General features: G+C 41.0%; 1 protein-coding gene across 1 annotated transcript in view; it reads right to left on the bottom strand.

The window, feature by feature from the left end:
- OMA1 (OMA1 zinc metallopeptidase) overlaps positions 1-26,475 on the bottom strand; it is a 66,011-nt gene that overhangs the window by 25,336 nt on the left and 14,200 nt on the right. Inside the window, exons 4-7 of the mRNA XM_066597763.1 lie at positions 25,424-25,600; positions 18,897-19,004; positions 11,610-11,738; positions 9,583-9,657 (exon numbers count right to left, since the gene is read on the bottom strand). Coding sequence (XP_066453860.1) covers positions 9,583-9,657; positions 11,610-11,738; positions 18,897-19,004; positions 25,424-25,600 — 489 coding nt within the window. The remainder of the gene's footprint in view (positions 1-9,582; positions 9,658-11,609; positions 11,739-18,896; positions 19,005-25,423; positions 25,601-26,475) is intronic.

Below are 26,475 nucleotides of genomic sequence, written 5' to 3'. Positions count from 1 at the left end.
TAATGGAGATACTATTACTGAAAGAAGGCACAACTGGGGCGCAATAGGGGTCACTACGATGGAATGGAAGCACAATGAAAGTGCAAGTGGGGGACAATGGAGGTACTATTACTGAATAGGGGCACAAAGGTGGTATTATTACTGCCTGGGGTCAAAGATTCAAAGAAAAAAAGGTTGACCCGCTTAACAGGTGAGGGTGAAATTGTTGAAGTGATCTGAATTGGATATAGGATAAACAACCAGAATGTATTCCAACAAATGTATGAATGTATAGATATTCTGTATCTAATATAATTTATGCTATATGTGTATATGGAGTTCGCTCTAATCATATTACTATATATATATATGTATTTATTATTATTTTTAACTTATTAACTCAATATCTGTATTTTGTTTGACATATTTTAAACACATGTTCCTTGGTTGTTCTTCCCCCCCATTCATGAATGAGTGTTCGTACTATGAATCTTATTTAGAACTTTATGAATGTAAGGTAGCAGCGCCGCTAGTCGACCGCACGTTTGTGCTCCAGCTTCCCCTGAATGGTAACGTGCTTTACGCACCCGGCTACCACATGACAGGCGTAGTTTCGTCAATGGACAAACCCCCTTTCGGATTACGCCCCATGCTAATTACCCTGGCGTCCATCGTGACAACCCGTAGTGAGGTCACACCTTTTATTATCAATACCTGTTATTTGAAGTTCTATGTTTATGCTTGAAAAAGGTGTTTTAATGCGCCGAAACGCCAAGCATTTTTCTAAATAAGTGATGGTTGTTTAACCTAAATCCAAGTTGGATCACGTCAACAATTTTACCCTTACCTGTTGAGCGCGGAGCAACCTTTGTTTCTTTGAATCTTTATCCACGGCGCTGTTCACATATAGATCTCTTTATTCGCCTGGGGTACAAAGAGGAACATTATTACCATCTGTTTGAGTAATGGTGGGGATGTGCAAGGAAAGCCAAAAGCCAAAAACATCTGTGCAGTGAACTCTATAGAGACGAGTTCAGGCTGAAAGTAATCATCCTGGTGATCTGGGCTGACTGCAGAAAAAGGTTAAAAGTATTGCTCCCTGCTATCAGCCATTTCAGGCTGGGGAGATTCTGACTGTAGTGTTTTTTGGTGGAAGATCCCAAGAGAAAGAGAAGAAAGAAGGGGGGAGGGGGGGTTGAGGAGAGAGGATGACTGGGAAAGAGGGGGAAAGGAGGGAGAAGGGAGAGGGTTTGGCTGTCTCCTGGTTTCGCTAAGCGTATGTTAATGCTGGGATGAGGGGAGTTAGGTGGATTAGTCGGGCGAGTTAGGAGGAGAGCCCAGCGCCCCGCAGACAGGTTTACATCTCTGTCTATAAAGAGCCGTCAGCAAGCCACTTAAGGAGTGATGGGGAGCCTTTAAAATCTACCCAGGCCACCCAGGCATCTCGAGACGCAGCTGCGGATTGGTTTTGCACAGTTTCGCTGTATTTAATATGGTCGACCACCTCCACCCATGCGATCCTCGGGATCACCCCTCCCCGTCTCCAGTGTTGGGAGATGATGTGGCGCATGGCCATGATGAAGTGGCCTAAAAGGCTTTTTTTGGTCCTAGTCACAGGGCCGGGAAGCATGGAAAGGAGGGCGATCTCGGGGGTCAGGGCCATAGGGGATCTGCAAACCTTCTCGTAGACCCTGGCGATGTCTCCCCAAAGGGGCGCAATTAACGGACAGGCCCACTAGATGTGTAACATGTCTCCTACTTCGGAACAGCATCTCCAGCATGTGTTTGAGACTTCTGGGAAAATTCTGTGGAGCCTGTCCGGGGTTCTAGACCATTGTGTGACGATTTTATAGTTGAGCTCCTGTGCTTTGGTAGAGATGGACATCTTGTGGGTTAGCTGATATGTCTTGCTCCAGAGCTCTCAGGAGAACCGTATATTCAGTGCCTCCTCCCATCTCGCCTCCCATGGTGGTCGCGTCTCGCCCATTCTCGCGTCAACCAACAACCCGTACAGCAGAGATATCGCGTGTGGGGGTGAGTCAGGACCGACACAGAGCTCTTCGAATGGGGTGAGCTCCGAGCTCAGTGACCCAGGGTTCCCAAACGATCCCAGGTAGTCCCTCACCTGGAAGTATTGCATCCAGGAACCTGGTTTTCATCTGTGTGCCCCGATTAAATCGCCCAGCGGGCGCATACCGTCCGGTCCCCAGACCTCTCTAGTTCGTGGCTTGGGTGCGTCTGGTAGGATTGATAGTTCGGTTACTGTTAGGGTGGCGGGGATTTGGGGATTTCCGGTTAGGGGTGTTAGTGGTCCCGGTTTGTTCATTATCTTCCTGTTTTTGGCTATTCGGTTCCAAGCCCCCAGGAGAGTTACGGCAAGGGGGGAGGCCCCCTGTCCTCTCCAGTCTACTCTTCCCGGAACCCAGAATGCGCCCCCTAGGTTTAGCTTATTCTGTTCAACTCTTTACATTCATTCTAACCTTCTGTATCTCTTAAATAGCTGGAACCTATAGACTTATTATCTGATGCTTCCTGGATCATGAATTGAATGCCAGAACTACAGTGCAGACTGACACAACACCAAATGCAACGAAAAACAGAATAAACTTAAGGTATTGAAACGGCTGACATTACAGGAGTATTCTGGGCTATTACTACTGTTGACCTATCCTCAGGATACATCATCTATAGGTGGTCAGTGGGGAATCTGCTGCTTGGGATCCCCGCCAGTCATCTGGTCCTCTGCATGGATGCCGGACTGTAACAAACTATCAGGACAGTAGAAAGATTTCTGCTGCTGATTGATGCGTTCCATTAGATCTAAAACCTCTTTCATAGGTATTATTTACACAATGGCCAGTAGATGGCGCCAAATGAAGAAATTCCGAAATATGCAGATACTAAAAATTCTGCTAAAGTGTGACTGCTCGCTGCTTGTCTTTGAGAGAATAGTATCTAGTGGCAGCGATTACATCAAAGCGTCGCCATCAATGTGAATCCTGTACACAGCCACCTCGCGACTTGACATTTCCGAGGCCGACTTCCAAGCATGCAGTGCATGAGATGATAACACAGGGAGGAAGCTCGTGGGAATGAAATCTGTTATTCAAAGCAGAGGAGATATTTGCATGTGTACAAGCATCCAGACAAAGGAGGTTACTCCGCAGCAGTTTGTACATCATCATCCCAGTCAGACGAGCTGTCGAGCTAACAAATTATCAAGCGGGCTCTGCCCGTCATTCTGTGCTGGCGTGTAATTCACTGCAACGAGCTGTGTGAAGCTGCCGGCCTTCCTGTCATATGTCCCGTCTAACGACAACACGACACAGCTGTGCGAATGCCATCACAAGAACATACATATTGCTATAATACTGCCACCCTATGTACAAGAATATAACTACTATAATACTGCCCCCTATGTATAAGAAAATAACTACTATAATACTGCCCCCTATGTACAAGTATATAACTATTATAATACTGCCCCCTATGTACAAGTATATAACTACTATAATACTGCCCCCTATGTACAAGTATATAACTACTATAATACTGCCCCCTATGTACAAGAATATAACTACTATAATACTGCCTCCTATGTACAAGAATATAACTACTATAATACTGTCCCCTATGTACAAGAATATAACTACTATAATACTGTCCACTATGTACAAGAATATGACTACTATAATACTGCCCCCTATGTACAAGAATATAACTACTATAATACTGCCTCCTATGTACAAGAATATAACTACTATAATACTGCTCCCTATGTACAAGAATATTACTACTATAATACTGCCCCCGATGTACAAGAATATAACTACTATAATACTGCTCCCTGTGTACAAGAATATAACTACTATAATACTACCCCTATGTACAAGAATATAACTACTATAATACTGCCCCCTATGTACAAGAATATAACTACTATAATACTACCCCTATGTACAAGAATATAACTACTATAATACTGCCCCCTATGTACAAGAATATAACTACTATAATACTGCTCCTATGTACAAGAATAAAACTACTATAATACTGCCCCTATGTACAAGAATATAACTACTATAATACTGCTCCCTATGTACAAGAATAAAACTACTATAATACTGCCCCTATGTACAAAAATAAAATACTATAATACTGCCCCCTATGTACAAGAATATAACTACTATAATACTGCCCCCTATGTACAAGAATATATCTACTATAATACTGCCTCCTATATACAAAAATATAACTACTATAATACTGCCCCCTATGTACAAGTATATAACTATTATAGTAGTTATATTCTTGTATATAGGGGGCAGTATTATAATAGTTATATACTTGTACATAGGGGGCAGTGTTATAGTAGTTATATTCTTGTATATAGGGGGCAGTATTATAACACTGCTCCCCATGTACAAGAATAAAACTACTATAATACTGCCCCTATGTACAAAAATAAAACTACTATAATACTGCCCCTATGTACAAGAATATATCTACTATAATACTGCCTCCTATGTACAAAAATATAACTACTATAATACTGCCTCCTATGTCCAAAAATATAACTACTATAATACTGCCTCCTATGTACAAAAATATAACTACTATAATACTGCCTCCTATGTACAAAAATATAACTACTATAATACTGCCTCCTATGTACAAAAATATAACTACGGTAATACTGCCCCCTATGTACAAGAATATATCTACTAGAATACTGCCCCCTATGTACAAGAATATAACTACTATAATACTGCCCCCTATATACAAGAATATAACTAATATAATACTGCCCCCTATGTACAAGAATATAACTACTATAATACAGCTCCCTATGTACAAGAATATAACTACTATAATACTGCCCCCTATGTACAAGAATATAACTACTTTAATACTGCTCCCTATATACAAGAATATAACTACTATAATACTGCCCTCTGTGTACAAGAATATAACTACTATAATACTACCCCCTATGTACAAGAATATAACTACTATAATACTGCCCCCTATGTACAAAAATATAACTACTATAATACTGCCTCCTATGTACAAGAATATAACTACTATAATACTGCCCCCTATGTACAAGAATATAACTACTATAATACTGCTCCTATGTACAAGAATATATCTACTAGAATAGTGCCCCCTATGTACAAGAATATAACTACTATAATACTGCCCCTATGTACAAGAATATAACTACTATAATACAGCTCCCTAAGTAAAAGAATATAACTACTATAATAATGCCCCCTATGTACAAGAATATAACTACTATAATACTGCTCCCTATACACAAGAATATAACTACTATAATACTGCCCCCTATGTACAAGAATATAGCTACTATAATACTACCCCCTATGTACAAGAATATAACTACTATAATACTGCCACTTATATACAAGAATATAACTAATATAATACTGCCTCTTATGTAGAAGAATATCACTACTATAATACTGCCCCTATGTACAAGAATATAACTACTATAATACTGCTCCTATGTACAAGAATATAACTACCATAATCCTGCCCCCTATGTACAAGAATAAAACTACTATAAGGGTGACTACCCACAAGCGTTTTTTTTCACTGCGAAATTCGCAGCTTTTTTTTTTTTTGCAGGGGTCTATGGGAATTGTAATGTTAAAATCACGATTTACCGCGATATCGCGATTTTGCGCGATCGCGATTTTATCTTTACATGTCCCATAGCCCAAAGACCCCTGCAGAAAAAAAAAAAAAGCTGCGAATTTCGCAGTAAAAAAAACGCTAGTGGGTAGTCACCCTAATACTGCCCCCTATGTACAAGAATATAACTACTATAATACTGCCTCCTATGTACAAGAATATAACTACTATAATACTGCCCCCTATGTACAAGAATATAACTACTATAATACTGCCCCCTATGTACAAGAATATAACTACTATAATACTGCCTCCTATGTACAAGAATATAACTACTATAATACTGCTCCTATGTACAAGAATATAACTACTATAATACTGCCCCTATGTACAAGAATATAACTACTATAATACTGCCCCCTATGTACAAGAATATAACTACTATAATACTGCCCCCTATGTACAAGAATATAACTACTATAATACTGCCTCCTATGTACAAGAATATAACTACTATAATACTGCTCCTATGTACAAGAATATAACTACTATAATACTGCCCACTATGTACAAGAATATAACTACTATAATACTGCCTCATATGTTCAAGAATATAACTACTATAATACTGCCTCCTATGTACAAGAATATAACCACTATAATACTGCCCCCTATGTACAAGAATATAACTACTATAATACTGCTCCTATGTACAAGAATATAACTACTATAATACTGCCCACTATGTACAAGAATATAACTACTATAATACTGCCTCATATGTTCAAGAATATAACTACTATAATACTGCCTCCTATGTACAAGAATATAACCACTATAATACTGCCCCCTATATACAAGAATATAACTACTATAATACTGCCCTTTATGTACAAGAATATAACTACTATAATACTGCCCCCTATGTACAAGAATATAACTACTATAATATAGCCCCCTATGTACAAGAATATAACCACTATAATACTGCCCCCTATATACAAGAATATAACTACTATAATACTGCCCTTTATGTACAAGAATATAACTACTATATTACTGCCCCCTATGTACAAGAATATAACTACTAGAATACTGCCTCCTATGTACAAGAATATAACTACTATAATACTGCCCCTATGTACAATAATATAACTACTTTAATACTGCCCCCTATGTACAAGAATATAACTACTATAATACTGCCTCCTATGTACAAGAATATAACTACTATAATACTGCTCCTATGTACAAGAATATAACTACTATAATACTGCTCCTATGTACAAGAATATAACTACTATAATACTGCCCCCTATGTACAAGAATATAACTACTATAATACTGCCCCCTATGTACAAGAATATAACTACTAGAATACTGCCTCCTATGTACAAGAATATAACTACTATAATACTGCCCTCTATGTACAAGAATATAACTACTTTAATACTGCCCCCTATGTACAAGAATATAACTACTATAATACTGCCTCCTATGTACAAGAATATAACTACTATAATACTGCTCCTATGTACAAGAATATAACTACTATAATACTGCTCCTATGTACAAGAATATAACTACTATAATACTGCTCCTATGTACAAGAATATAACTACTATAATACTGCCCCCTATGTACAAGAATATAACTACTATAATACTGCCCCCTATGTACAAGAATATAACTACTAGAATACTGCCTCCTATGTACAAGAATATAACTACTATAATACTGCCCCCTATGTACAAGAATATAACTACTATAATACTGCCCCCTATGTACAAGAATATAACTACTAGAATACTGCCTCCTATGTACAAGAATATAACTACTATAATACTGCCCTCTATGTACAAGAATATAACTACTTTAATACTGCCCCCTATGTACAAGAATATAACTACTATAATACTGCCCCCTATGTACAAGAATATAACTACTATAAGGCCTTAGTCAGACGGGCGTTTTTTGCCGCGATTTGCGGATCGCATGACGGATGCGCATCCGCAAATCGCGTGACCGGTGCGCGCAAGTCGCCCGCAAATCGCCCGAAAATCTGCTCCTAGCCGCGTTTCATTAGAAACGGGCCGGAGCTGTCCAGCGCATTGCATTCAATGGAGACGGCAATACAGCCGTCTCCATTGAAAGCAATGCGCTGCGGGCGAGCCCGGGATGAATTGTCGGTAAGGGCTTAAATATATAAGCCCTTACCTGCAATCCATCCTAAAATGTGTTAAAATAAAAAAAAATTGCATTCTCACCTTCTGCCTGCAGCTCCGGGCAGCCGTCCTGCAGTGGGTGTGAAGGGGGTGTGAGTCAGACCTGCCCCCTGATTGGCTCAGCGCTGAGCCAATCAGAGGCATGCCTCACTCACACCCATTCATGAATTCATGAATGGATGTGAGTCAGACTTGCCCCCTGATTGGCTCAGCGCTGAGAGGCAGCAGTCACTCACCCATTCATGAATTCATGAATGGGTGTGTGAGTGAAACCGGCCTCTGATTGGTCAGGCTGTGACCAATCAGAGCAGATCATTCAGCAGGCGGGGATTTTAAAGCCCCGCCGGCTGAATAGTGCCGAGAAGCAGTTCAGGAGAACTGACAGCGGCCGCGGCTGGACTCCGGCTACAGCGGAAAGGTGAGTATACAATTTTTTTTTATTTTAACACATTTTAGCATGAATTGCAGGGAAGGGTTTATATATTTAACCCCTTCCCGACAATTAACCCCGCGCACGCCGGCAGCCCATTGCTTTCAATGGAGCGGCTGTATTGCCGCTCCATTGAATTCAATGGGCAAACATCGTTCTTCTCTGTCACAGCTGTTACAGCTGTGACAGAGAAGAATGATTTGTCTTCTATATGTTCTCAATGGGGTCGGCGCTGCTGCCGCCGGCCCCATTGAGCGCATATACAGAAGCGAACAGGAATCGCAGATCGCAGATAGGTGCGATCTGCGATTTTTTGTTCTATAATTTTTCGGACGAGCGCATAAAAAGCGCTCATGTGTCCGATACCATTGCGAAGCAATGGTTTTTAAAAATCGCCGGACGCATGCGCATGCGCAAATCGCGGCAAAAAACGCCCGTCTGACTAAGCCCTAATACTGCCCCCTATGTACAAGAATATAACTACTATAATACTGCTCCTATGTACAAGAATATAACTACTATAATACTGCCCTCTATGTACAAGAATATAACTACTATAATACTGCCCCCTATGTACAAGAATATAACTACTATAATACTGCCCTCTAGGTACAAGAATATAACTACTATAACACTGCCCTCTATGTACAAGAATATAACTACTATATTACTGCCCCCTATGTACAAGGATATAACTACTATAATACTGCCCCTATGTACAAGAATATAACTACTATAATACTGCCCCCTATGTACAAGAATATAACTACTATAATACTGCCCCCTATGTACAAGAATATAACTACTATAATACTGCCCCCTATGTACAAGAATATAACTACTATAATACTGCCCCCTATGTACAAGAATATAACTACTATAATACTGCCCCTATGTACAAGAATATAACTACTATAATACTGCCCCCTATGTACAAGAATATAACTACTATAATACTGCCGCCTATGTACAAGAATATAACTACTATAATACTGCCCCCTATGTACAAGAATATAACTACTATAATACTGCCCCCTATGTACAAGAATATAACTACTATAATACTGCCCCTATGTACAAGAATATAACTACTATAATACTGCCCCCTATGTACAAGAATATAACTACTATAATACTGCCCCCTATGTACAAGAATATAACTACTATAATACTGCTCGTATGTACAGGAATATAACTACTATAATACTGCCCCCTATGTACAAGAATATAACTACTATAATACTGCCCCCTATGTACAAGAATATAACTACTATATGGTACATATGATACCTTTGCAGCGAGCTCTAGTCCAACTTTATCTGCTTCCGCCTCCAGGTTGCGGCTGTACGGCCTCTCGAACAGAAACTACAATAAATGATATATGTTATACAACATGTTATGCGCAGGTTTTATATTTATGTTTTGTCACTATTTCGGGGAACAGAATGTTATTTACACGTGGAGCAGGGGCGTCACACTTATTGTCACCGAGGGCCACATCAGCAGTGTGGCTGCCTTCACAGGGCCATTTATGAGGGCTCATTGACACAGGAGTCTGAGCGCTTCGTTAATGGTTTATATTGCAGTATTCAGAGATGCGTCCCGCAGGCCTTGAGTTTGACACATGATGTAGAGGATGAGAACGTATTGTATTACTTCTCACAGCTGAGGGTTTGCTACAATTACATCTAGTGTAAGCAATCCTTTAGGCCTAGTGCCCACGCCCGGATTTCCGCCACGTGTAACACGGTGGAAATCCGTGCATTACACCCCTACTGTTAGGTTCTATTGAACCTAATAGTACAATGCTCAGGCTGCGGTATTCCACCATGGAATTCCGCAGAGCGAAATAAGCCGTGGCATGTTCTATTTGCCACGGGAATACTCGCAGGCGGCTTCCATTGTAGTCAATGGAAGCCGGCCGTCACGTTATACTTCCTCTATAGCACAGCGGAAGTATAGCGTGAATACGCTTCCCCGTCCACCGCGTCACCTAACACTGCCGGCGCGTCATACGGGACTCACACAGCAGATTCGGAGGTGAGTATGGGTTCTTTGGGGGGGCGCCGTGACAGACTCTGCTGTGGTATTCCCCTGGCAGAGTCCATCATGGCCGTGGGCATAAGGCCTCATGTCCACGCGATTATTCATATTTAAAATCTGCAGCGTTTTTCCCGCACGTGGATTCGCGCCCCATAGGGATGCATTGAACACCCGCAGGTAGTTAAATACCTGCGGATGTCATTTCTCCCTTCAGGCGCGGATCCGCGTGCGGGAAAAAAAACGCGACATGCTCCACTTTAGTGCGGGTCTCCCGCAGGCTTCTATTGAAGCCTATGGAAACCGTCCGGATCCGTGGAACACCCGTACCAGAATTAAAACTCACCTGTCCGGACACTGCGGATCTTCCCTCTGTCGCGGCCGGATCCTCTTTCATCAGCCCGGCGGATGTGCCCGGCGCATGCGCGCGAAAAAAGGCCAGGCCGAAAAAAGAAGATCCGGTCGCGACGGAGGGAAGATCCGCAGCGTCCGGACAGGTGAGCTTATTCTTATTTTCAGCCTTATGTCCGCGGGAAAGGAGGGACCCTCTGCGGGATTCTGCATGGAGAATCCGCGGCGGGCTTGATTTTCCCCGTGGACATGAGGCCACACAGTGTGCGTACAAATATACATCTCTCTCCGGACGGCTTGTTACAATGTATCAGTCCAGGCTGTAAAGCAATTGTCTGGGCCAAGGACAACAGCAGCAAACCCAAAGTTGTGAGAATTGGGTCAGGATGGGTTGTCAGACCCACTGACAAGCAGAAGAGCCATGTAAAGGCTGAAGCCGTCACTGCAATGCTTGCATTCAGCGATACTTTAACCCTATGTGTGCTGCATGGATGGCGGCTTTGCAAGGCTTAGAATTCTAACGCTCTGTAATTCTTCATAAATATAGGGGTAAATAAAAGAATTCTCCCTGAACGCCCCTGTATAGAAAGCCTCATCCAATCCCTTACTTATCATAACCTGCTTTGTATTATACCCTGCAGCAGCTGATATACTGGATTAACTGATGACTGATAGACAAGCTGCTCCCCCAAGTGGCCCTAAAAAGTAACTTCCCTCCAGACCTTGTAATTACTTTCCTTACAAACTAGCTATACAGGACAATCTCTGCCATGCACTAAACTGTGGAAGCATAGGGCTATATTGAAGGACTAGTAAAACCTAAAACACCTAAAATCTGATTGGTGGCGATCCGCAAAAGTAGCTTCAGACGTAAGACACTTGTATTTCCTATGGACGGATATGTGGCTTTAGCTCCTTCTCCTCACCTCTCGTAGTCTGGATTGAACCCACTGACCGACAATGGCCAAGCTGTCCATAGGGCAGATAGCCCAAATCATGGCTAATGAAATGAGGAAGAGGAAGTCTAGGAAATGGGTGACACTGGCCTTCTCCGCCTGCAGGAATCAGAGACGAGACATGAGTGATAAAAGAATGATACACATACAACAGTAGGAGCATCAACGCTGGCTTATATGTAAAATATAATGTATACTTATATGCAGGCAAACAACGGTCTTGAATTATTATATTCTGTATTATACTCCAGAGCTGCACTCACTATTCTGCTGGTGGAGTCACTGTGTTCATACATTACTTATCCTGTACTGATCCTGAGTTACATCCTGTATTATACTCCAGAGCTGTACTCACTATTCTGCTGGTGGAATCACTGTGTTCATACATTACTTATCCTGTACTGATCCCGAGTTACATCCTATATTATACTCCAGAGCTGCACTCACTATTCTGCTGGTGGAGCCACTGTGTACATACATTACTTATTCTGTACTGATCCTGAGTTACATCCTGTATTATACTCCAGAGCTGCACTCACTATTCTGCTGGTATAGTCACTGTGGACATACATTACTTATTCTGTACTGCTCCTGAGTTACATCCTGTATTATACTCCAGAGCTGCACTCACTATTCTGCTGGTGGAGTCACTGTGGACATACATTACTTATCCTGTACTGCTCCTGAGTTACATCCTGTATTATACCCCAGAGCTGCACTCACTATTCTGCTGGTGGAGTCACTGTGGACATACATTACTTATCCTGTATTGATCCTGAGTTACATCCTGTATTATATACTCCAGAGCTGCACTCACTATTCTGCTGGTGGAGTCAGTGTGTACATACATTATTTATCCTATACTGACCCTGAGTTACATCCTGTATTATACTGCAGAGCTGCACTCACTATTCTGCTGGTGGAGTCACTGTGTACATACATTACTTATTCTGTACTGCTCCTGAGTTACATCCTGTATTATACGCCAGAGCTGCACTCACTATTCTGCTGGTATAGTCACTGTGGACATACATTACTTATCCTGTGCTGATCCTGAGTTACATCCTGTATTATACTCCAGAGCTGCTCTCACTATTCTGCTGGTATAGTCACTGTGTACATACAATACTTATCCTGTACTGCTCCTGAGTTACATCCTGTATTATACTCCAGAGCTGCACTCACTATTCTGCTGGTGGAGTCACTGTGTACATACATTACTTATCCTGTACTGATCCTGAGTTACATCCTGTATTATACTCCAGAGCTGCACTCACTATTCTGCTGGTATAATAGAACTCCCATAATATAATGTATTGACGTGGCAGCAGAGCTCATCTCATATCTCTGGATTTGTGGCGGGCGATGTTTCCTTTGCAATAACTTCCGTCACTAAAATGTTCATCAATTCGACATAAATACCTACTGATGCATAAAGTATAATGCTCAACGCCCCATCCGATATTCCCCGCTCAGATCCCTCATCCCCGAAAGACGAATTCACAAATATTGATCCAGAGCAGCTTTATAATTTACCACTCGCCTCAGCCAGACAGCAAGAAAATACACCATTACTATAAAATGATCCAATTAGGGTTTATCACTGCTGCCGACATAAAGACTCCGCACTCCAGCCAATCCCAACCCCCATCGCCAGCAGCTCCGCACACAACAGCGATCACCGGAGCAGCCGCAAGTGAGGAAGCCGTTTGTAATGAGAACAAAACTGCATACATTAATAGTGCAGAATATTCTGCTCCAGTGTAACCCACAGCAATGTAAGACAGAAAGGCTGGAGAGATGTATTCTTGTACATAGGGGGCAGTATTATAGTAGTTATATTCTTGTATATAGGAGGCAGTATTATAGTAGTTATATTCTTGTACATAGGAGGCAGCATTATAGTAGTTATATTCTTGTACATAGGGGGCAGTATTATAGTAGTTATATTCTTGTACATAGGGGGCAGTATTATAGTAGTTATATTCTTGTACATAGGAGGCAGTATTATAGTAGTTATATTCTTGTACATAGGAGGCAGTATTATAGTATTTATATTCTTGTACATAGGAGGTAGTATTATAGTAGGTATATTCTTGTACATAGGAGGCAGTATTATAGTAGTTATATTCTTGTACATAGAGGGCAGTATTATAGAAGTTATATTCTTGTACATAGGGGGCAGTATTATAGTAGTTATATTCTTGTACATAGGAGGCAGTATTATAGTAGTTGTATTCTTGTACATAGGAGGCAGTATTATAGTAGTTATATTCTTGTACATAGGGGGCAGTATTATAGTAGTTATATTCTTGTACATAGGGGCAGTATTATAGTAGTTGTATTCTTGTACATAGGAGGCAGTATTATAGTAGTTATATTCTTGTACATAGGGGGCAGTATTATAGTAGTTATATTCTTGTACATAGGAGCAGTATTATAGTAGTTATATTCTTGTGCATAGGGGGCAGTATTATAGTAGTTATATTCTTGTACATAGGAGCAGTATTATAGTAGTTATATTCTTGTACATAGGAGCAGTATTATAGTAGTTATATTCTTGTACATAGGGGAGCAGTATTATAGTAGTTATATTCTTGTACATAGGAGGCAGTATTATAGTAGTTATATTCTTGTACATAGGAGTAGTATTATAGTAGTTATATTCTTGTACATAGGGGGCAGTATTATAGTAGTTATATTCTTGTACATAGGGGGGCAGTATTATAGTAGTTATATTCTTGTACATAGGGGGGCAGTATTATAGTAGTTATATTCTTGTACATAGGAGGCAGTATTATAGTAGTTATATTCTTGTACATAGGGGGCAGTATTATAGTAGTTATATTCTTGTACATAGGGGCAGTATTATAGTAGTTGTATTCTTGTACATAGGAGGCAGTTTTATAGTAGTTATATTCTTGTACATAGGGGGCAGTATTATAGTAGTTATATTCTTGTACATAGGAGCAGTATTACAGTAGTTATATTCTTGTGCATAGGGGGCAGTATTATAGTAGTTATATTCTTGTACATAGGAGCAGTATTATAGTAGTTATATTCTTGTACATAGGGGGCAGTATTATAGTAGTTATATTCTTGTACATAGGAGCAGTATTATAGTAGTTATATTCTTGTACATAGGGGAGCAGTATTATAGTAGTTATATTCTTGTACAAAGGAGTAGTATTATAGTAGTTATATTCTTGTACATAGGGGGCAGTATTATAGTAGTTATATTCTTGTACATAGGGGCAGTATTATAGTTGTTGTATTCTTGTACATAGGAGGCAGTATTATAGTAGTTATATTCTTGTACATAGGGGGCAGTATTATAGTAGTTATATTCTTGTACATAGGAGCAGTATTACAGTAGTTATATTCTTGTGCATAGGGGGCAGTATTATAGTAGTTATATTCTTGTACATAGGAGCAGTATTATAGTAGTTATATTCTTGTACATAGGGGGCAGTATTATAGTAGTTATATTCTTGTACATAGGAGCAGTATTATAGTAGTTATATTCTTGTACATAGGAGTAGTATTATAGTAGTTATATTCTTGTACATAGGGGGCAATACTATAGTAGTTATATTCTTGTACATAGGAGCAGTATTATAATAGTTATATTCTTGTACATAGGAGGCAGTATTATAGTAGTTATATTCTTGTACATAGGGAGCAGTATTATAGTAGTTATATTCTTGTACATAGGAGCAGTATTATAGAAGTTATATTCTTGTACATAGGGGGCAGTATTATAGTAGTTATATTCTTGTACATAGGGGCAGTATTATAGTAGTTATATTCTTGTACATAGGGGGCAGTATTATAGTAGTTATATTCTTGTACATAGGAGCAGTATTATAGAAGTTATATTCTTGTACATAGGGAGCAGTATTATAGTAGTTATATTCTTGTACATAGGAGTAGTATTATAGTAGTTATATTCTTGTACATAGGGGGCAATACTATAGTAGTTATATTCTTGTACATAGGAGCAGTATTATAATAGTTATATTCTTGTACATAGGAGGCAGTATTATAGTAGTTATATTCTTGTACATAGGGAGCAGTATTATAGTAGTTATATTCTTGTATATAGGGGCAGTATTATAGTAGTTATATTCTTGTACATAGGGAGCAGTATTATAGTAGTTATATTCTTGTACATAGGGACAGTATTATAGTAGTTATATTCTTGTACATAGGGAGCAGTATTATAGTAGTTACTGTATATTCTTGTACATAGGAGCAGTATTATAGTAGTTATATTCTTGTAGACAGGGGGCAGTATTATAGTAGTTATCTTCTTGTACATAGGAGGCAGTATTATAGTAGTTATATTCTTGTACATAGGGGGCAGTATTATAGTAGTTATATTCTTGTACATAGGGGGCAGTATTATAGTAGTTATATTCTTGTACATAGGGGCAGTATTATAGTAGTTATATTCTTGTACATAGGGGCAGTATTATAGTAGTTATATTCTTGTATATAGGGGCAGTATTACAGTAGTTATATTCTTGTACATAGGGGGCAGTATTATAGTAGTTGTATTCTTGTACATAGGGGGCAGTATTATAGTAGTTATATTCTTGTATATAGGGGCAGTATTATAGTAGTTATATTCTTGTACATAGGGAGCAGTATTATAGTAGTTATATTCTTGTACATAGGGACAGTATTATAGTAGTTATATTCTTGTACATAGGGAGCAGTATTATAGTAGTTACTGTATATTCTTGTACATAGGAGCAGTATTATAGTAGTTATATTCTTGTAGACAGGGGGCAGTATTATAGTAGTTATCTTCTTGTACATAGGAGGCAGTATTATAGTAGTTATATTCTTGTACATAGGAGCAGTATTATAGTAGTTATATTCTTGTACATAGGGGCAGTATTATAGAAGTTATATTCTTGTACATAGGGGGCAGTATTATAGTAGTTATATTCTTGTACATAGGAGCAGTATTATAGTAGTTATATTCTTGTACATAGGAGGCAGTATTATAGTAGTTATATTCTTGTACATAGGAGTAGTATTATAGTAGTTATATTCTTGTACATAGGGGGCAATACTATAGTAGTTATATTCTTGTACATAGGAGCAGTATTATAATAGTTATATTCTTGTACATAGGAGGCAGTATTATAGTAGTTATATTCTTGTACATAGGGAGCAGTATTATAGTAGTTATATTCTTGTACATAGGAGTAGTATTATAGTAGTTATATTCTTGTACATAGGGGGCAATACTATAGTAGTTATATTCTTGTACATAGGAGCAGTATTATAATAGTTATATTCTTGTACATAGGAGGCAGTATTATAGTAGTTATATTCTTGTACATAGGGGGCAGAATTATAGTAGTTATATTCTTGTATATAGGGGCAGTATTATAGTAGTTATATTCTTGTACATAGGGAGCAGTATTATAGTAGTTATATTCTTGTACATAGGGACAGTATTATAGTAGTTATATTCTTGTACATAGGGAGCAGTATTATAGTAGTTACTGTATATTCTTGTACATAGGAGCAGTATTATAGTAGTTATATTCTTGTAGACAGGGGGCAGTATTATAGTACTTATGTTCTTGTACATAGGAGGCAGTATTATAGTAGTTATATTCTTGTACATAGTAGCAGTATTATAGTAGTTATATTCTTGTACATAGGGGCAGTATTATAGTAGTTATATTCTTGTACATAGCGGGCAATATTATAGTAGTTATATTCTTGTACATAGGAGGCAGTATTATAGTAGTTATATTCTTGTACATAGAGGACAGTATTATAGTATTTATATTCTTGTACATAGAGGACAGTATTATAGTATTTATATTCTTGTACATAGAGGACAGTATTATAGTATTTATATTCTTGTACATAGAGGACAGTATTATAGTTTTTATATTCTTGTACATAGGAGGTAGTATTATAGTAGTTATATTCTTGTACATAGAGGACAGTATTATAGTAGTTATATTCTTGTACATAGGAGGCAGTATTATAGTAGTTATGTTCTTGTACATAGGAGGCAGTATTATACTAGTTATATTCTTGTACATAGGAGGCAGTATTATAGTAGTTATGTTCTTCTACATAGGAGCAGTATTATAGTAGTTATATTCTTGTACATAGGAGTAGTATTATAGTAGTTATATTCTTGTACATAGGGGGCAGTATTATAGTAGTTATATTCTTGTACATAGGAGGCAGTATTATAGTAGTTATATTCTTGTACATAGGAGCAGTATTATAGTAGTTATATTCTTGTACATAGGAGCAGTATTATAGTAGTTATATTCTTGTACATAGGGGGCAGTATTATAGTAGTTATATTCTTGTACATAGGAGGCAGTATTATAGTAGTTATATTCTTGTACATAGGGGGCAGTATTATAGTAGTTATATTCTTGTACATAGGGGGCAGTATTATAGTAGTTATATTCTTGTACATAGGGGCAGTATTATAGTAGTTATATTCTTGTACATAGGGGCAGTATTATAGTAGTTATATTCTTGTATATAGGGGCAGTATTACAGTAGTTATATTCTTGTACATAGGGGGCAGTATTAGAGTAGTTATATTCTTGTACATAGGGGTCGGTATTATAGTAGTTATATTCTTGTACATAGGAGGTAGTATTATAGCAGTTATATTCTTGTGCATAGGGATCAGTATTATAGTAGTTATATTCTTGTACATAGGGGCAGTATTATAGTAGTTATATTCTTGTACATAGGGACAGTATTATAGTAGTTATATTCTTGTACATAGGGGGCAGTATTATAATAGTTATATTCTTGTACATAGGAGGCAGTATTATAGTAGTTATATTTTTATACATCGGAGGCAGTATTATAGTAGTCATATTCTTGTACACAGGAGGCAGTATTATATTAGTTATATTCTTGTACATAGGAGGCAGTATTATAGTAGTTATATTCTTGTACATAGGGGGCAGTATTATAGTAGTTATATTCTTGTACATAGGAGGCAGTATTATAGTAGTTATATTCTTGTACATAGGGGGCAGTATTATAGTAGTTATATTCTTGTACATAGGAGGCAGTATTATAGTAGTTATATTCTTGTACATAGGAGGCAGTATTATAGTAGTTATATTCTTGTACATATGAATGCAGAAATCAACAAAATGTGTAACGGCACAGTGGGTGTGAATAAAGATGGTGAATTAAGATGTTGTATATACAAAATAAACCCTCTTCCACCTCTATACTCACCGTATGCTGCAGAATGGCGTGTGCAAGCTCATGACCCAAAATAAAGGAGAGCTGGTGATTGTCCGCCACTGCATTCAGCATTCCCGTGAACACGAACACCTGACCATTCTGCAGGAGAACCAGAAGATTTCTTGCTCAGAACAATATAATGGATATGTTGGACAATAGATAGCAGCAATCAGATGGTGAAGTGGTTACATGTAGCTGGCGAGGGGTAGGATGAGCTACTTGCATTAATTCCATACAAACATGACCCTCCATTTTTTTCATTTTGGGGGACATTTAACAGGTGCAAAATTAAGGATTTCTCCCTAAGTGACTGATGCCCAAGTCTTGCTTCGTCGAAGTAATCTGTGCCTGCGGACGTGGAACGGCTCAGAAATAACCTGTATGTGCAGAAAAACTAATTACACCATCTTACCCCTCCGCTGCTTCAGGAATTAAGATTCTATCAGTCGTTCCCTCTCTGCTTCAGTGACCGCTTTCTCTGATCCTCAATGAAGCCGCTAACCTCATCCATCGCCATTTTTTTGGCATACAATAAACTTTAAGGGGGGAAAGTCTCGGCTTTGTTTTGTTCAAAAGAAACCCTTTCGGTTACATAGAAGATGTTCAGTGCAAAAGTCCGAGCACAACCTCCCTCTAAGGACTCGCTGACACGGGCGTATGTAACATAGTATGTAAGGCCGAATGAAGACATTGTGCATCTAGTCCAGCCTGTCTATCCTACTGTGTTGTTGATCCAGAGGAAGGCAAAAAAAAAAACAAGAGGCAGAAGCCAATTAGCCCTTTTGGGGGAAAAATTCCTTCCCGACTCCCTAATGGCAATCAGACTGTTCCCTGGATCAACCCCTAATAGTTCCTACCTGCCTGTATACCCGGATTAACAATTAACCTAAGATTTATAACCTATAATATCCTTCCTCTCCAGAAAGACATCTAGTCCCCTCTTAAGCTCCTCTATGGATTTTGCCATCACCACGTCCTCAGGCAGAGAGTTCCACAGTCTCACTGCTCTTACAGTAAAGAACCCTTTTCTGTGTTGGTGATGAAACCTGCTCTCTTCTAGACGTAGAGGATGTCCTCTTGTTACCGTCGCAGTCTTCGGTATAAACAGATCCTGGGAGAGATCCTTGTATTGTCCCTCATGTACTTATACATGGTTATTTGATCGCCCCTTAGCCGTCTTTTTTCCAGGGTAAATAAGCCCAGTTTTGATGCCTCTCTGGGTATTCCAGTCCTCTCATTCCATGTAATAGTTTAGTTGCCCTTATTTGAACCCCCTCCAGCACTGTAACATCTTTCCTGAGCACCGGTGACCAGAATTGTACGCAGTATTCCATATGGGGTCTGACAAGTGCCTTATATAGTGGGAGGATAATGTTCTCATCCCTCGCCCCTATACCTCTCTTAATGCACCCCAAGACTTTATTAGCTTTTGCAGCAGCTGACTGGCATTGGTTACTCCAGTTTAGTCTACAATCCACTAGTACCCCCAGGTCTTTTTCCATATCACTTTTTCCTAGCGGTACTCCATTAACCCTTTCCAATCCACTGTCTGACGTCTAAAGACATTATGATTTAAGGCTGTACAGCTCCGATGTTGGAAGAAATCCATCGGGGTTCTCTTACTGTATACTGCCAGCCTCTCTGCTGTCGGAGCCTATCCAACGTGTCCCCTCATGCAGTACTGGCTTTAGCCAGGATATAGCGCTATTGTATAATGGCAGAAAAGGAGTAAGTTCTTCAGGAAAACCAGGATACAAATTGGATTGGAAAGGGTTAATTGAATATTGGGGACATCCGTTCCTCCTGCCCATGTGCAGAACCTTATATTTATCCACATTGAACTTAATTTGCCATTTTCCTGCCCAAGCCCCCAGCTTATCCAGGTCCGTTAGTAGTCGTACATTGTCCTCCGCTGTATTGATAATATTGTATAATTTTGTGTCATCTGTAAATATTGATATTTTGCTGTGCAGCCCCTCTATCAGGTCATTGATAAATATATTGAACAGAGTGGGGCCTAATACTGAACTCTGTGGCCCCCACTAGCGACTGTGGTCCAATCAGAGTACGAACCATTTATTACCCCCCTCTGCTTTCTATCTCAGAGCCAGTTCTTTACCCAGATACACACGTTTTCACCCAATCCGAGCTGTTTCATATTATATTTCAGCCTATTATGTGGCTCTATGTGCGGAAAATACGTAGTACGAAGCGCATGCATATCTGCTGCGTATGTTAAATCCCCAATGCCTGTAATGGGTTGTAATGTGCGCCTAGATATGACATGCTGCGTTTTTTTCACCCAAAGTGTAATAAGTGCCTGAAAAAACAAAATGCAGGTGTGAGCGGCCCAACAGAAATCAATGGGGCGGACGATCTACATCTGCATGAGTAAGCCCTGAAGTAGGGCATGAATTTATAGTGGGAGGCGCATGTTGCATCAGGAAGAGGCCGCATTAAAATGTCATGACATATATTATAAAACAGTCATACACTGGATTTAGCGCTGAGTTAAAGGGAGAAAATCTGTATTTTTTCGTTTATTAAAATCAGCTAAAGAAACACTTTCCATTTTTATCATCTGCTTTTATTTTCTGAGTGAAGAAATTTTTTTTCTGTCTGTATGTGACTACAGGGGCGGCCATCTTGGCTGCACTACATTTAATAGCACATTATTGGGATGTGAGAAGCTGGATGGTCGTATCCATGAATTGTCCCCCACGGGCCGTTCTGACAAGACTGTTAGGAGGTGTTGGGACCGGTGGATGTGTGAGGGCACACAAGGAGACTGGGCTCAGGACCCCCGACAGACCACCAGTAGAGAGGAGCGTCTGACCAGACTGTTAGGAGGTGTTGGGACCAGTGGATGTGTGAGGGCACACAAGGAGACTGGGCTCAGGACCCCCGACAGACCACCAGTAGAGAGGAGCGTCTGACCAGACTGTTAGGAGGTGTTGGGACCAGTGGATGTGTGAGGGCACACAAGGAGACCGGGCTCAGGACGCCCCCTACAGACCACCAGTAGAGAGGAGTGTCTGACCAGACTGTTAGGAGGTGTTGGGACCAGTGGATGTGTGAGGGCACACAAAGTGACCAGGCTTAGGACCCCCCGACAGACCACCAGTAGTGTGGAACGTCTGATCGTCCAACATGCACGAGCAGTTACAACTGTTTGATTGTATAGAATCTAAAGACAGGTGGCGCCATCATTACAGGCCCCTATGTTTTTCTCAACCATTTCCAGGTGCTCAGCTGAAGGACATTTGGTCTCACAGCACCCATTACATGTACAGCCTTTAAGACCCACCATCGCCTTCGTCTGCAACAATGACGTGAACTGGACTGCTACAGTGTGGAACCAGGTTGTCTTCAGCGATAAATCCAGGTTTAGTTTGCCCCTGTATCACATCTTGTATTCCATTTTGTATCCAAGCTAGAGGTGGTACAACAGGGTACTAGAGCCTCCATGCCCATCGGTATCACATCTTGTATCCAAGCTAGAGGTGGTACAACAGAGTACTAGAGCCTCCATGCCTACCTGTATCACATTTTGTATCCAAGCTAGAGGCGGTACAACAGGGTACTAGAGTCTCCATGCCCACTCATATCACATCTTGTATCCAAGCTAGAGGTGGTACAACAGGGTACTAGAGCCTCCATGCCTACCTGTATCACATCTTGTATCCAAGCTAGAGGCGGCCCAACAGGGTACTAGAGCCTCCCTACTCGTCTGCATCACATCTTGTATCCAAGCTAGAGGCGGTACAACAGGGTACTAGAGTCTCCTTGCCCACCCATATCACATCTTGTATCCAAGCTAGAGGTGGTACAACAGGGTACTAGAGCCTCCATGCCTACCTGTATCACATCTTGTATCTAAGCTAGAGGCGGCCCAACAGGGTGCTAGAGCCTCCATACTCGTCTGTATCACATCTTGTATCCAAGCTAGAGGCGGTACAACAGGGTACTAGAGTCTCCATGCCCACCCATATCACATCTTGTATCCAAGCTAGAGGTGGTACAACAGGGTACTAGAGCCTCCATGCCTACCTGTATCACATCTTGTATCCAAGCTAGAGGCGGCCCAATAGGGTACTAGAGCCTCCATGCCGTTTTCTCAGCTGTGGGGGAGGGGCTATATTCACAAGCCGCTCCATGCACAAACAGGTTGACAGATCTGTAGACACAGTGGGGCAGATTTATGAAAACTATCTAAAAGTAAGACTGTCTGTGTTGCCAATAGCTTTCACTTTCTAGGAGCACATTACAAAATGAAAGCTGTGCTGTAATTGGTTGTAACAGGTCTTCTGTGTCTGCGATCACTGCCTCTGCGGCTGTTACAGTATGTGATATGTGTACTTTATAGCGGGCTTACTAACCATATGGCCAGAATGTCTCTAAATGCCTGATTGTCCTGGGAGAGCAGAGCAGTGGGCATTCAGATACTGCCTCCCTGCTGACTGGACCAGAGAAAGTGCAATGCAGCATGGGAAGTGAGAGAAAGGAAGTACAGGACAGTGAACTACTGGCAGAATTCTAGTCTTGCCACACGTTCCCTGCCTGTAAGTGGATTGCTAACAGCAGAGTAACAGAAAAATGAGAACGGTCACCTGAAGATCAAAACTTAAAAACATGAAATGGGGTGAAAACAGCAGCAAATGAGAGAAAAAGGAGAAACTGATGGATTTTAGACAACTTGTTGGAACCTCAAGTTCACTTTGAGAAGTAATCTAAAAATGTTCTATTCTACACTTGCCTGCCCGAACATCACACATTTAGTACAAGGGGTCATATTGGTCACCACTCGAGTTCTACTTGAAGATGTCTCGCGGAATAAAGGGTTTTTTAGGCATTAAACTATTATTGACCTATCCTGAGGATAGTTGAGCTGCGGGGTTCGCTGCCCAGGACCCCCATCAATCAGCTGATTGAAGTGACAGTGGCACTTGGGTGTGCATTGTATAATGGTTGTGCCTGGTATGTCAAATCAATACCATTTGCTTAAATAGGACTGAGCTGCTCTTCGGCCACGTGACCAATGAACGTGACATAACAGCCCTGAGAAGCGCTCACCCAAGCACTGCTACCTCTTCCATCAGCTGCTTGTTGAGGATCCTGACCACTGCCAATCAACTTCTGATGACCAATCCTGGGAAGAGGTCATCAATGGAGATGAGCGAGCATACTCGCTAAGGCTAACTACTCGAGCGAGTAGTGCCTTAGTCGAGTATCTGCCCGCTCGTCTCTATTGATTCGGCTGCCGATGCGGGTGACAGGTGAATTGCGGGAGTGAGCAGGGGAGAGCTCCCCGCCCCCTGCCGGCACCCGAATCTTTAGAGACGAGCAGGCAGATACTCGACTAAGGCACTACTCGCTCATCTCGTCATCAATAGTTTAGTCCCAAAATATCCCTTTAAATCCCTCCTAGGCCGTAGTCTGCAACCTGTAGCTTTCTAGCTGTGGGCAAACTACTACTCCCAGCATGCCTGGACAGACTACTGCTCCTGATGGAACTCCGCTAAGATGCCAGGGGTGCAGATGAGAACACAGAGGTGAAGAACTAGAAACTAGAAAAACTGCACACAGCTCTGGATGTGACTGGAGTATATTTAGTAAAACAATCAAAGGCCGGTCCCACACAAACGGATTTGAATTGCGGATTCCGCGTTCGCCATCCGCACGTAAGACCGCTGTAAACTGCAGGCATTGAGAGACATGTATTTTCGCCTTTTCATTCACACTCATACGAATTCTATGAGTGGAAGAAAATTCACAGCATGCCGTATTTTAGCGCCAAATCCGTGTGGACGGCCTCTATTGAAGTCAATGGATGCATGCGTCCCGCAGCCCATACATAATGAAGATTGCTTATGAGTGGCGGAATCGCTCGGAACTAGCAATTATTTAGAAAATATATAGAAAAGCCTGGCTGGACACAAGAGAGAGAAAATTCGATCTTCTAATATCATTCCTTGCTTGCGAGTTTTCCTTCGTGCAGATGATACATTGTGCGTACGCGTACATCGCATGCATCCACGATCTTCCACGGCCATTCACAATTGATTTCCGTGATGGATCGCAGGTCTGTGGATATCCAACCTATTCCTGTGTAATACAGATGTAGCAGCATCGTCCTTGAAGGATGTTGCGCTACATTTCTACAACGGCCTGCCATGCGCCGCTACATTATTTCCATATCAGCGGCCACTACCATTCAGTTTGAATGCCAGCCATACTACGCAATTAACGTAGCTGCATCAAGCTGTGCTACCATTTCTTGGTAGCGCTCTAATACAAGCGGCGTTAGCACTGCTACGTCTGTAGGATGTGTCCATCATCCAACCACATTCAGACCAGGGTCCGCTCTTTATTACTTCCATACGCCCCAACGCAGTGGTTTCCAATATACAACTCTCCACCTGTTGAAAAACTACAGTTCCCAGCAAGCCCAGACAGCCAAGGCATGCTGGGAGTTGTAGTTTTGCGGCACTACTGCTTTAAGGGAGTCCGCGTCTCACCTGCATCACGAAGGCATTGACGACCTCCGGCTGGTCCACTACATGGACGCTCCACTGCATCTTGGAGATCTCGGGTAAGTCGTGGTTGCAGGCGATAAGGTGATCTACAATTGTCTGCACCAGCCGATAACGCTCATCCTTCGCGGGAAGCAAGACATCCTTAAACTCCTCCATCAGCTGCAAGAAAGTAACAAGAAAATACATGGAATCTAGAAGGTGACAGCTCAGCAAATCCTGGACTTTAATCTCCCTTCTATTAGAAATGTCCTATCTGTTCTGCAGCCTGCAGGGATGGGGGGTGGGGAGGGGTCGGGAGCCGCTTGAGCCCCCGAACTGGTGGAGACCCTTGAAAGGCGATTCCATACGAAGCTGTCAATGTCATTTTATCTTTGAGAAGAAATTAAAATGGAGGACGGCAGATTTGCTGCGCTTGGAAAAATCCGCTGCGCCCGGCAATGTATTCTGTCATAGGGACAGAAAAGGGGAATAATTGGTTTTATTGTTGGGCGCCGGAGATAATCTGCCGCGCTCTCAATACTCAGCGGAGAGACGGAACGTAAAGAGACTTCAATGACACAATGAGGCGGCGTGGTCGGCGTCTGTCATGCAATTCATCGGGGAACACACACAATTTCCCTTATAAAATGGCCAATTATGGACTATTTGGGCAAAAAACAGCTGAAAAATCCTTAAAGGGGTATTCTCACCACAATACGTTATACCCTATCCATAGGCAGGGGTCCCCGATTGAATGAAGGGGTGGATGTGCAGTGAGCGACTACTGCTCTATTCATGCAGGGACTAGATTCCGATTCTTGAGATTGATGGGGTCCCAGCGGTCAGAGCCTCACCCATCATAAAGTTATCGCCTTTTGTGTGGATAACTTGGTACAACCCCTTTAAAGGGGTATTCCCATCTCAGGAAGGTATTCCCTATCCACAAGGTAGGGGATAGATTGCTGATCGTGGGGGTTTGACCGCTGGGCTCCACACCAATCCCAAAGTTTTACCCCCAACGTATCTTGCCGTTCTGATAGTGGTGGACACACATG

The sequence above is a fragment of the Eleutherodactylus coqui genome, chromosome 3 (genome assembly GCF_035609145.1).
Source record: "Eleutherodactylus coqui strain aEleCoq1 chromosome 3, aEleCoq1.hap1, whole genome shotgun sequence".
NCBI lineage: Eukaryota > Metazoa > Chordata > Amphibia > Anura > Eleutherodactylidae > Eleutherodactylus > Eleutherodactylus coqui.
Note: the sequence above shows the minus strand (reverse complement) of the source record. Positions and strands in the feature narration are given on the sequence as shown.